At 34.0% G+C, this 12,413-nt stretch overlaps 1 protein-coding gene across 1 annotated transcript in view; it reads right to left on the reverse strand.

Moving 5' to 3' along the window:
• Positions 1–7,755: 7,755 nt before the first annotated feature.
• Positions 7,756–12,413, reverse strand: part of LOC148945322 (tachykinin-like peptides receptor 86C) — a 418,581-nt gene continuing 413,923 nt past the window's right edge. The window contains exons 8-9 of the mRNA XM_089099004.1: positions 12,160–12,287; positions 7,756–8,118 (exon numbers count right to left, since the gene is read on the reverse strand). Of these exons, the coding sequence (XP_088955130.1) occupies positions 7,829–8,118; positions 12,160–12,287 (418 nt within the window). The 3' untranslated portion in view covers positions 7,756–7,828. The remainder of the gene's footprint in view (positions 8,119–12,159; positions 12,288–12,413) is intronic.

Genomic DNA, 12,413 nt, shown 5'->3' on the forward strand with positions numbered 1-12,413 from the left:
TGCATTTCAATGAAAGAAATTCAAAATGAATTTGAAAATCAAGAGAATGTAACTGTGATAAGGTGAACCATAACCAAACACCACTGAAATATTCCAACTCTTGCATTTCAACGAAAGAAATTCGAAATGAACTTTGAAAATCCAAGAAAATGTAACTGTGACAATGTAAACCATAACCAAATACTACTGAAATATTCCAGCTCTTGCATTTCAACGAAAGAAATTCAAATGAACTTTGAAAAATCAAGAAAATGCAACTGTGACAAGGTAAACCATAAGCAAACACTACTGAAATATTCCAACTCTTGCATTTCAACGAAAGAAATTCAAATGAACTTTGAAAAATCAAGAGAATTCAACTGTGACAAGGTAAACCATAAGCAAACACTACTGAAATATTCCAAATCTTTCTTTTCAAAGAAATAAATTAAAAATGAAAATTGAAAAATCAAGAAAATGTAACTGTGATAAGGTAAACCATAACCAAACACCACTGAAATAGTCCAACTATTGAATTTCAACGAAAGAAATTCAAAATGAACTTTGAAAAATCAAGAAAATGTAACTGTGACAAGGTAAACCATAACCAAACACTACTGAAATATTCCAACTCTAGAATTTCAACTAATGAAATTCGAAATGAACTTTGAAAAATCAAGAAAATGTAACTGTGACAATGTAAAACAAAAGCAAACACTACTGAAATATTCCAACTCTTGCATTACAACGAAATAACTTAAAAATTACATATTTATATTCACGATTTTTTATAAGTTACGTGGAAAAAATCAAGCAAGCACTGCTGGAATTTACCAATTCTTGAATTTCAATGAAAAAAATTCAAATTAAAATTGAATTTACAAGAAATTTACATTAGGCTAGTTAAACAACGTCACAACACTACTGAAATATTCCAACTATTGCATTTCAACGAAAGAAATTCAAAATGAACTTTGAAAAATCAACAAAATTTAACTGTGGCAAGGTAAACCACAACCAAACACTTCTGAAATATTCCACCTCTTGCATTTCAATGAAAGAAATTCAAATAAACTTTGAAAAATCAAGAAAATGTAACTGTGACAATGTAAACCACAAGCAAACACTACTGAAATATTCCAACTCTTGCTTTTGAAAGAAAGAAATTCAAAATGAACTTTGAAAAATCAAGAAAATGTAACTTTGACAAGGTAAACCACAACCAAACACTGCTGAAATATTCCAACTCTTGCATTTCAATGATAGAAATTCAAAATGAACTTTGAAAAATTAAGAAAATGTAACTGTGACAAGGTAAACCACAACCGAACGCTACTGAAATATTCCAACTCTTGCATTTCAACGAAAGAAATTCAAATGAACTTTGAAAAATCAAGAAAATGTAACTGTGACAAGGTAAACCACAAGCAAACACTACTGAAATATTCCAACTCCTGCATTTCAACGAAAGAAATTCAAAATGAACTTTTAAAAATCAAGAAAATGTAACTGTGACAAGGTAAACCACAACCAAACACTGCTGAAATATTCCAACCCTTGCATTTCAACTAAATAAATTCAAATGAACTATGAAAAATCAAGAAAATTTAACTCTGACAAGGTAAACCATAAGCAAACACTACTGAAATATTCCAACTCTTTCTTTTCAACGAAATAAAAACAAAAATTAACAATGAAAAAACAAGAAAATGTAACTGTGACAAGGTAAACCACAACCAATCACTAGTGAAATATTCCAACTCGTGTTTTTCGACTAATTAAATTCAAATGTACATTGAAGAAACAAGAAAATATAACTGTTCCAAGTTAAACTATAACAAATCGCGACTGAAATATACCAACTGGTGCCTCACAATGAATCAAACTCAAAATGAAATTATATAAATAGAGAAAATATAACTTTGACAATTTGTACAATAACCGAACACTACTGAAATACTCCAACTCTTGCATTTCAATGAAAGAAATTCAAAATGAACATTGAAAAATCAAGAAAATGTAACTGTGACAAGGTAAACCACGACCATACACTACTGAAATATTCCAACTCTTGCATTTCAACGAAAGAAATTCAAAATGAACTTTGAAAAATCAATAACATGTAACTGTGACAAGGTAAACCATAACCAAACACTACTGAAATATTCCAACTCTTGCATTTCAACGAAGCAATTCAAAATGAACTTTGAAAAATCAAGAAAATGCAACTGCGACAATGTAAACCACAACCAAACTCTACTGAAATATTCCAAGTCTTGCTTTTCAAGGAAAGAAATTAAAAATGAACTTTGAAAAATCATGAAAATGTAACTGTGACAAGGTAAACCACAACCAAACACTACTGAAATAGTCCAACTCTTGCACTTCAACGAAAGAAATTCAAAATGAACTTTGAAAAATCAGGAAAATGTAACTGTGATAAGGTAAACCATAACCAAACACCACTGAAATATTCCAACTCTTGCATTTCAACGAAAGAAATTATAAATGAACTTTGAAAAATCAAGAAAATGTAACTGTGACAAGTTAAACCAAAACCAAACACTACTGAAATATTCCAACTCTTGCATTTCAACGAAAGAAATTCAATTGAACTTTGAAAAATCAAGAAAATGTAACTGTGACAAGGTAAACCATAAGCAAACACTACTGAAATATTCCAACTCTTGCTTTTCAACGAAAGAAATTCAAAATGAACTTTGAAAAATCATGAAAATGTAAATGTGAAAAGGTAAACCACAACCAAACACTACTGAAATATTCCAACTATTGCTTTTCAAATAAAGAAATTCAAAATGAGCTTTGAAAAATCAAGAAAATGTAACTTTGACAATGTAAACAATAATCATAAACTACTTAAATATTCCAACTCGTGCATTTCAATGAAAGAAATTCAAATGAACTTTGAAAAATCAATAAACTTTAACTGTGGCAAGGCAAACAACAACCAAACACAACTGAAATCTTCCAACTCTTGCATTTCAATTAAAGACATTCAAATGAACTTTTTAAAATGAAGAAAATGTAACTGTGACAAGGTAAACCACAGCCAAACACTACTGAAATATTGCAACTCTTGCTTTTCAACGAAAGAAATTCAAAAAGAACTTTGAAAAATCAAGAAAATTTAACTGTGACAATTTTAACCACAACAAAACACTAATTAAATATTCCAACTCTTTCATTTCAAAAAAAGAAATTCAAAATGAACTTTGAAAAATCAAGAAAATGTAATTGTGACAAGTTAAACCACAACCTAACTCTACTGAAATATTCCAACTCTTGCATTTCAACAAAAGAAATTCAAAATGAACTTTGAAAAATAAATAAAATGTAACTGTGACAAGTCAAACCACGACCAAAAACTTCTTTAATAGTCCAACTCTTTCATTTCAACGAAAGAAATTCAAAATGAACATTGAAAAATCAAGAAAATGTATCTGTGACAAGGTGAACCACAAACAAACACTGCTGAAATATTCCAACTCTTGCATTTCAACGAAAGAAATTCAAAATGAACCTTGAAAAATCAAGAAAAATGTAACTGTGACAAGGTAATCCACAACTAAACACTACTGAAATAGTAAAACTCTTGAATTTCAAAGAAATAAATTCATAATGAACTTTGAAAAATCAAGAAAATGTAAGTGTGACAAGGTAAACAACAACCAAACACTACTGAAATATTACAACTCTTGCATTTCAACGAAAGAAATTCAAAATCAACATTGAAAAATCAAGAAAATTTAACTGTGACAAGGTAAACCACCACCAAACACTACTGAAATATTCCAACTCTTGCAATTCAACGAAAGAAATTCAAAATGAACTTTGAAAAATCATGAAAATGTAACTGTGACAAGTTAAACCATAACAAAACACCACTGAAATATTCCATCTCTTGCATTTCAACGAAAGAAATTCTAATTCAACTTTGAAAAATCAGGAATATGTAACTGTGACAAGTTAAACCACAACCAAACACTACTGAAATATTCCAACTCTTGCATTTCTATGAAAGAAATTCGAAATGAGCTTTGAAAAATCAAGAAAATGTAACTGTGACAAGGTAAACCATAACCAAACACTACTGAAATATTCCAACTCTTGCATTTCAACGAAATAAATTCAAAATGATCTTTGAAAAATCATGAAAATGTAACTGTGACAAGGTAAACCATAACCAAACACTACTGAAATAGTCCAACTCTTGCATTTCAACGAAAGAAATTCTAAATGAGCTTTGAAAAATCATGAAAATGTAACTGTGACAATGTAAACCATAACCAAACACTACTGAAATAGTCCAACTCTTGCATTTCAACGAAAGAAATTCAAAATGAGCTTTGAAAAATCTTGAAAATGTAACTGTGACAAGGTAAACCATAAGCAAACACTACTGAAATAGTCCAATTCTTGCATTTCAACAAAAAGAAATTAAAAATGAACTTTGAAAAATCAAGAAAATGTAACTGTGACAATGTAAACCATGACCAAACACTACTGAAATATTCCAACTATTGCATTTCAACGAAAGAAATTCAAAATGAACTTTGAAAAATCAAGAAAATTTAACTTTGACAAGGTAAACCACAACCAAACACAACTGAAATAGTCCAACTCTTGCATTTCAATGAATGAAATTCAAAATAAATTTGCAAAATAATTAAAATGTAAATGTTAAAATGTCAAACCCCACCACACACTAATGAAATATTCCAACACATGCATTTCAACAAATGAAATTCAAAATGAACTTTGAAAAATCAAGAAAATGTAACTTTGACAAGGTAAACCACAACCGAACGCTACTGAAATAGTCCAACTCTTGAATTTCAACAAAAGAAATTCAAATGAACTTTGGAAAATCAAGAAAATGTAAGTGTGACAAGGTAAACCACAACCAAACACTACTGAAATATTCCAACTATTGCATTTCAACGAAAGAAATTCAAAATGAACTTTGAAAAATCAAGAAAATGTAACTGTGACAAGGTAAACCACAACCAAACCCTACTGAAATAGTCCAACTCTTGCATTTCAACAAAGGAAATTCAAAATGAGCTTTGAAAAATCAAGAAAATGTAACTGTGACAAGGTAAACCACAACCAAACACTACTGAAATATTCCAACTCTTGCATTTCAACAAAAGGAAATTCAAAATAAGCGTTGAAAAATCAAGAAAATGTAACTTTGACAAGGTAAACCACAACCTAACGCTACTGAAATATTCCAACTCTTGCATTTCAACAAAAGAAATTCAAAATGAACTTTTAAAAATCAAGAAAATGTAACTGTGACAAGGTAAACCACGACCAAACACTACTGAAATATAACAACTCTTGCATTACAACTAAAGAAATTCAAAATGAACTTTTGAAAAATCATGAAAATGTAACTGTGACAAGGTAAACCACAACCAAACACTACTGAAATATTCCAACTCTTGCATTTAAATGAAAGAAATTCCGAATGAACTTTGAAAAATCAATAAAATTTAACTGTTACAATGTAAAACACAACCGAACTCTAATGAAATATTCCAACTAGTTCATTTAAACGAATGAAAGTCAGAATTAACTTTAAAAAATCAATAAAATGTAACTTTGGCAATGTAAACCATGCCCAAGCACTACTGGGATGGGCTTTGGAGGCCGGAGATGGCATGTGGGGATCTGGGCGGGTCTTTGGGGTGCCGGGGGGCCGGTGGATGGCCTTTGGGGCACCGGTGGCCCTTTGGGAGCCCGGGGGACCTTTGGGGACCATGGGAGGGCATTTGGGGCAGTTGGGGGCCCGTGGAGGGCCTTTGGGACCCCGTTGGTCCTTTGGGAGCTCGATGGGCCTTTGGGGGGCCCGGGGATGGCCTTTGGGGGTCTGGGTGGGCCTTTGGGGGCGCCGGTGGCCCTTTGGGAGCTTGGGGGGGCCTTTGACGGTCCGGGGGGACAGTTGGGGGCCTGGGGGGCATTTGGGGGCGCCGGTGGCCCTTTGGGAGCTTGGGGGGCTTTGAGGACCGGGGGCTTCCTTCGGGGTTGGGGTAGGAGGATCGGAACCCTTTGGGGTTGGGTTAGAGGACCTCACAACACTGTTCAAATGAAACTTGTGTATTATAACGACCACACTCAAAACCTCCTCCAAAATCTCTTCAAAAATCTTCTTTTAAAATGTCTCTATCTGTTTCGCCGAAATAGTTCCATAACCTGTCTAAAACGGTTTCGCCCAAATAATCGCTAAACGTAAATTCAGCGTGTTCCTTTGTTATTGGCATCTCTGTGCTAACGCATTTCAAATTAATAGGAAACCTTCTCGCGCGCTAAAACAATTCATCGCTAAGATGTTTCTTGCCTAATTGTTTCCATGGCCTGTGGTTATTAATATCCTTTGGAGTTCGACCAAAAGAGTTGTTTCCGAGGCAAAAACATTAATGATTTGAATCTATTCCTGGAGAAATGTTTCTAGGAGAAAATTTTTAAAGTCTGACAGATGATGTCATTGATTGATTGATCTGTCAAGAAATGGGAAATTAATTTGTTGTTTCTAAGGGGAATTAATGATTCACGATAGGTGAATTGAGGTCGACAGCACAGGTGTACTGACTCGTGACAGCACCACGTGGCTTATGGTTTTCTCTCTATTCATGGAGGAATGTTTCTTGGGCGAAAATTTTTAAAGTCTGACAGATGATGTCAGTGATTGATTGATCTGTCAAGAAAGGGGAAATTAATTTGTTGTTTCTAAGGGGAATTATTGATTCACGATAGGTGAATTGAGGTCGACAGCACAGGTGTTCCAAATTCCGGGTTTTTGTTGTTGTAAGTGCACGCTCTCAGCGAATGTCAAGTTCGTTGTTGTTGTTGTTGACACACTTTGATTACGCAATCAAGTTCTCGGAAATTCACTTCCCCTTCGATTACGCAATCAAGTTCTCGGAAATTCACTTCCCCTTCGATTACGCAATCAATTTCTCGGAAATTCACTTTCCCTTCGATTACGCAATCAAGTTCTCGGAAATTCACTTCCCCATCGATTACGCAATAAAGTTCTTGGAAATTCACTTCCCCCTCGAGTTCTAGATCAATAACATTGCTCCCGTTAGAATTCAATGCGCAGGTGCAGCCTTCACCCCGGAGTTATTACACATAGAAACATCAAATAAATCGACCTTGGAAAAAGAGGTCATTGACCCCATTAACCACGTGTTCTCCCTAATGACTCTATGTCCTTATTTGGTGTACTGACAGTATTCTATGCCCATATATGGTGTGGGTACGGGAGCATAAGACCCCCCTCTACTTGCGAGGTGACCTAGTGAAAAAAAATACATTGAAGTACTGTCACTGTTTACTTAGGCAGTACTTTTGTACTACATACGACACAACCTAAATGAAAAATAGGCAACTTTCAAAATTTACTGTTCTTGCCCCAGGAGCTGTTGGGGAGTCTCATCGTTGGAGGAATAATTATCGGTTCTTCCGTCTATTTCAAACCAATTTGCTATCTCAAAAGTGACATATAAGTTGAGGGGAAAATGATAACTAAGGATGGCCTGGAAGAGGGCTGGTGACAAGCACTTTTGATTCTTATAAAGAACACTTGAACTTTATATTTCCATTTGAATGAACTATCTCAAAATTAGCACTATCACGCTGCCTATGATGAACCCCCTAAAGTTTCAACTGCAAAGACACATATTTCCTTGTAGTTCAGCCGTATGTCTAGACGAATGGTGGCTAAAAAAGGTAAGAGCATAATTATCTTTGTTTAGAATATATATTTTGATTTTAAAATATGATGTCAGTTTTCTCGTCTTCCTTTAGTATACGTTTGAAACTACAGCGAACTATCTATATAACACTTTTTGTTTTTCACTCTTTCTGAGCTTGGGGTTCTCAAATTATCTAATTTTGGATTCGAACTAAGTTGATGCCCACTGCTATCAGTCGATGAGCTGCAAATTGCTCTGGGTCTCGAAAACAATTGACAGCGCTGGTGTCCCTCGTGACTAGAACTGTCATGACTGACTACATGAATGGGACTATCAAAGCAGTGATGTTCTAAGGATCTTAATTGTTGTCGGATGCGCTGGTTGTTGCACTGGTACTGATGGAAGAACTCTTCTCCTGAAGAAAAAAAAATACAGTTAATAGGATAACCCTGTTCATAATGTAGACAAATGACGTCTCATCCCCCGTTCTTTAACAAGTTTTCTTATCAGCAAATGCTTGGCGGAGGTTATAAAATTGAAAATTTAGATTTTTATGATTGTAACTTTGATTTTTATGATTGCAACTTTGAACTACAGATTTGCAAAATGGTTGTGACTTATTTTTACTTTTTTTTGTTGTTGCTCAATGGTGTCAAATAAATGTACGTGAAAACAACACTATAGCAAAATGTATCCACGCGAAGGTGGAGAGAGAGGGCACGTCTTATCCCCTTGGACATATTAGTGGCCGAAAATCTACCAACGAAAAGTTGGAAGTTTTGAGTCTGCAAATACAGTAATGCTCCCAGCATTTCCCACAACCATAAAAATAATCAAACATCCCTTATGTTCTTCAGAGACAGATGGCAACTATGCAGCGTGTAAAGAAAAATGATGAAGTTTAAACTGAATTAAATAAAAAAAATAAATAAACTGAAGATAGAGAGCGACATTAAAACTAAAAACGAGCAGAAAATATTCCGTATACGAAAGGGACTGTCACCTCAACGCCTAGCTCTTTACGCTATTAAATTCAGAAAAACAAGTTTTTTTTTAACTGAAAGTAAGGAACGACGTTAAAACTTAAAAGGAACAGAAATTATTCCGTATATGAAAGGGGCTGTCCCCTCCTCAACGCCTCGCTCTTTACGCTAAAGTTTTTCATTGTTTAAAAAAAAGTTTTGAGAAAGTAAAACTTTAGCGTAAAGAGCGAGGCGTTGAGGAGAGGACAGCCCCTTTCAAATACAGAATAATTTATGTTTGTTTTAAGTTTTAATGTCGTTCCTTACTTTCAGTTAAAAAAACTTGTTTTTTTTATTTAATTTTTGAACGTTTTTAAATTAATGCAGGTTTTGATTTTGGTTCACCGTACATGAATAATTAACCAAAATTCGAATATTAATTTTACTTTTATTTGGTTAAATGGCTTTCTCGAAACCTGTTTAATTTTACTTACGAACGTTTTTATTAGTAATAAATATACGTAACTTACGAATTAACTTACGTAACGAACTTCTATATTCATACATTTTTAATACGTATATTAGAGAGTTGGCCCCCTAGTATATACCTTGCTCTTTAAGCTAAAGTTCGGATTTTGTACTAATTTTTTAAAAATGACCCCTTAATCACAAATGCCGTTAATTAGATTAAATAGCTCTTATGAAAGTACTAAATAATCTTTGGATTAAAGAGCGAGGTATTGACTAGGGGATGAACCCAATCATATACGTAATGTTTTCCGTCGTTTTAAGTTTTGATGTTGCTTCTTACTTTCAGTTGAAAAATTTGTTTTTTTATATATATACTTTCTGATCTTTTTTTAAATAATGTTGGGAAATCCGGCGCTCCCTTCATAGCAATGTCCCCTCCCCCATGAAAACTTCCTTCATGAAAAAATCCTCCCACATAAACCCCGACCCACCCCTCCCCCCACTACCAGAAAAAATCCCCCTTGAAAACGTCTGTATACTTCCCAATAACGAATACTAAATGTTAACATTGGGTAAAGTTCATAACATTCAGCCATCTATAAGTCATAACAATAAGTCATCTTAAAATATATAGTTATCATATTTTCGACCATGTTGAAAAAAATGGTTATCTAAAAATTTTGATCGGGTGACTGAGAAAAAATGAGCGTGGGAGGGGGCCTAGTTGCCCTCCATTTTTTGGTCACTTAAAAAGGGCACTAGAACTTTTAATTTCCGTTTGAATGAGCCCACGATATTCTAGGACCACTGGGTCGATACAATCACCCGTGGGAAAAAAAAAGCAAATGAACAAATAAACACGCATTCGTGATCTTTCTTCTGGCAAAAAATGCAAAATTCCACATTTTTGTAGATAAGAGCTTGAAACTTCTGCAGTGGGGTTATCTGATACGCTGAATATGATGGTGTGATTTTAATTAAGGTTTTATAACTTTTAGGGGGTCTTTGCCCCTTTTTTCAAAAATCTGCCAAGTTTTCTCAGGCGCGTTACTTTTGATAGGTAGGATTAAACTTGATGAAACTTATATATTTGAAATCAGCCTTAAAATTTGATTCTTTTGACGTATCTATTGGTATCAAAATTCGGTTTTCTACAGTTTCGGTTACCATTGAGCCGGGTCGCTCCTTACTTACAGTTCTTTACCACGAACTGTTTGAAAGTCTGACTCTTTGTCACAACTCTACTTTTTTAAACAATAAAAACTTTACCGTAAAGAGCGAGGCGTCGAAGAGGGGACAACCCCTTTCACATAAGGAATAATTTCTGTTCGTCTTAATTTTTAATGTCGCTCCTGATTTTCGGTTAAAAAAACTTATTTTTTAATTATATTTCTGAACACTTTTCGACTAATGCCAATTCAACCATATGGATTCAACTATTAACTCCATATGGGCTGCATGTTAAGGGACATCACGTGGCAGAAAGACCTCAGCGAAATTATTTTCTTACATATAGTTTTTTTGAAAATTTAGACCTAATGATTACCACAGAATTTCTGAGAAATAGTATTTTGGCCGTATTTAAGCCATTATTGTTGTTCTGTGGCGTTGTCTAGGCTTTTAATTTCAAATATTACGAAGACTTTAAAACAACGTTTAAAAGAGTTCTCTCCAGACATTCTCAGACCAGTCCTTGAACAAAATCACCCTTAAGAAAATAGATAAAAAAAACATACATCAAAGGGTGGATACAACATTTTTTTTAAGGGGGTGAGGCAAAATAAGTATATCCGGTAAACTTGCGTTAGGAGCAAGTTTGATTAACGCAAACTTACGTTAATTAGGTAAATTACACTACTTTAGACTAAATTAAGGGGGCGTGCCCCCCTGGATGCGCCACTGCATACATCCATGATTATTATTCTAAGGAAAAATGCATAATATCATTTTTTTTCATAGAGGATGGATGCATTTGCCTTAAGTTAGCAATTTAAAAAAAAAACGCTTTTCCACAAAAGAAGAAACAACAAAATCAAACCGAAAACTAGTAAAAACTACCAAAAGGAGGAGTAGGGCTAACGCCCCCCGTGCCTTTTGAAGACCAGAGCATAACTTTACTAAAAACGATCTTTATTTCGATCCATGTGCTGTTATTTCTCATCACATAAAAAATAGAAAAAAATTACCATCATAACACGAAAAGAACAAACGGAAGCGGATTGACAGGTTAATATCTGGTGGTATTCAATCCTGAAAGTCTTAATGATTTTGGAGTTATTAAAGTTTTAGAAGAGAAAAATGTATTTTGTTTTCAGTAAAGTGCAAATATTGCTCAAGTTTCTTACAGGTAACCTGTAGCCCTTTTGGTAACCTTTATGCACAATGTGTGTTTTGATTTAGTCCAACACCCTCCTCAACAATCCCTGAACGTTTCATCTTAATAATTTTTGCCTTAGTAATATTAGCATTAGAAGCAATAGTCGTAGTAGAACTACTGAGAGTAGTATAGTAATAGTATGCATATAGTCCCCTTCCATTTGGTCAATACTCCCCTCTACATACCCTGAAAATTTCAACCCTACATACCCCCTGGTATATTTGATATGCTGAATCTAATGGTATGATTTTCATTAAGATCACTTCCCTTTTGGAGGATGTATCCTCCTTGTTCAAAATCAGGCAAATAATCTCAGGGTCGTAGCTTTTTATTGGTGACATCAAACCATATGAATTTTATATATTTTGAAGCGTAAAAAGACAACTCTTTGGTGTATTAATTGTTAGGAGAATTGATTTTCTAGAGTTTAGGTTAATATTGCCCCGAATCCCTTCTTGCTTTTTTAGGGATTTGTTAATCTAATTAGGCTTGAAAACCTAGCCTACAGGAAAACTGTAAAAGTATAAATACTTAATATATTATTTAGATTTTTTATGGCACCTTTCTTATTTCCGGATTTCCCTTTCTTTCTACCATTCCCTCTTTTTTGTAAATTCCGGAAAATTAAAGAAAAGAAAATCATTACCTAAATGAAATGGTGAACGTGTAGTAATTCGTCCAGACCTTTGATTGGGTCTGCTGTATAGACCGCTTAACCTTATATTTGTAAATTCTATCTTCCAGTCTAACATATTTTTGAAATAGTGATGAAACCTGTAAAAGAAACCAGTTGCTAGCATTATACTTACAGAAAAAATGACCTTTAATAAGAAATTTGGGATAGGGTGTTTTAATTATTAGTTGAGGACTCAATGTTGCAAGTTGGCATCTTAAAGTTAG

This window comes from Artemia sp. Qi Xiang Cuo, chromosome 13 (assembly GCF_049724085.1).
Source record: "Artemia sp. Qi Xiang Cuo chromosome 13, ASM4972408v1, whole genome shotgun sequence".
Lineage (NCBI taxonomy): Eukaryota > Metazoa > Arthropoda > Branchiopoda > Anostraca > Artemiidae > Artemia > Artemia sp. Qi Xiang Cuo.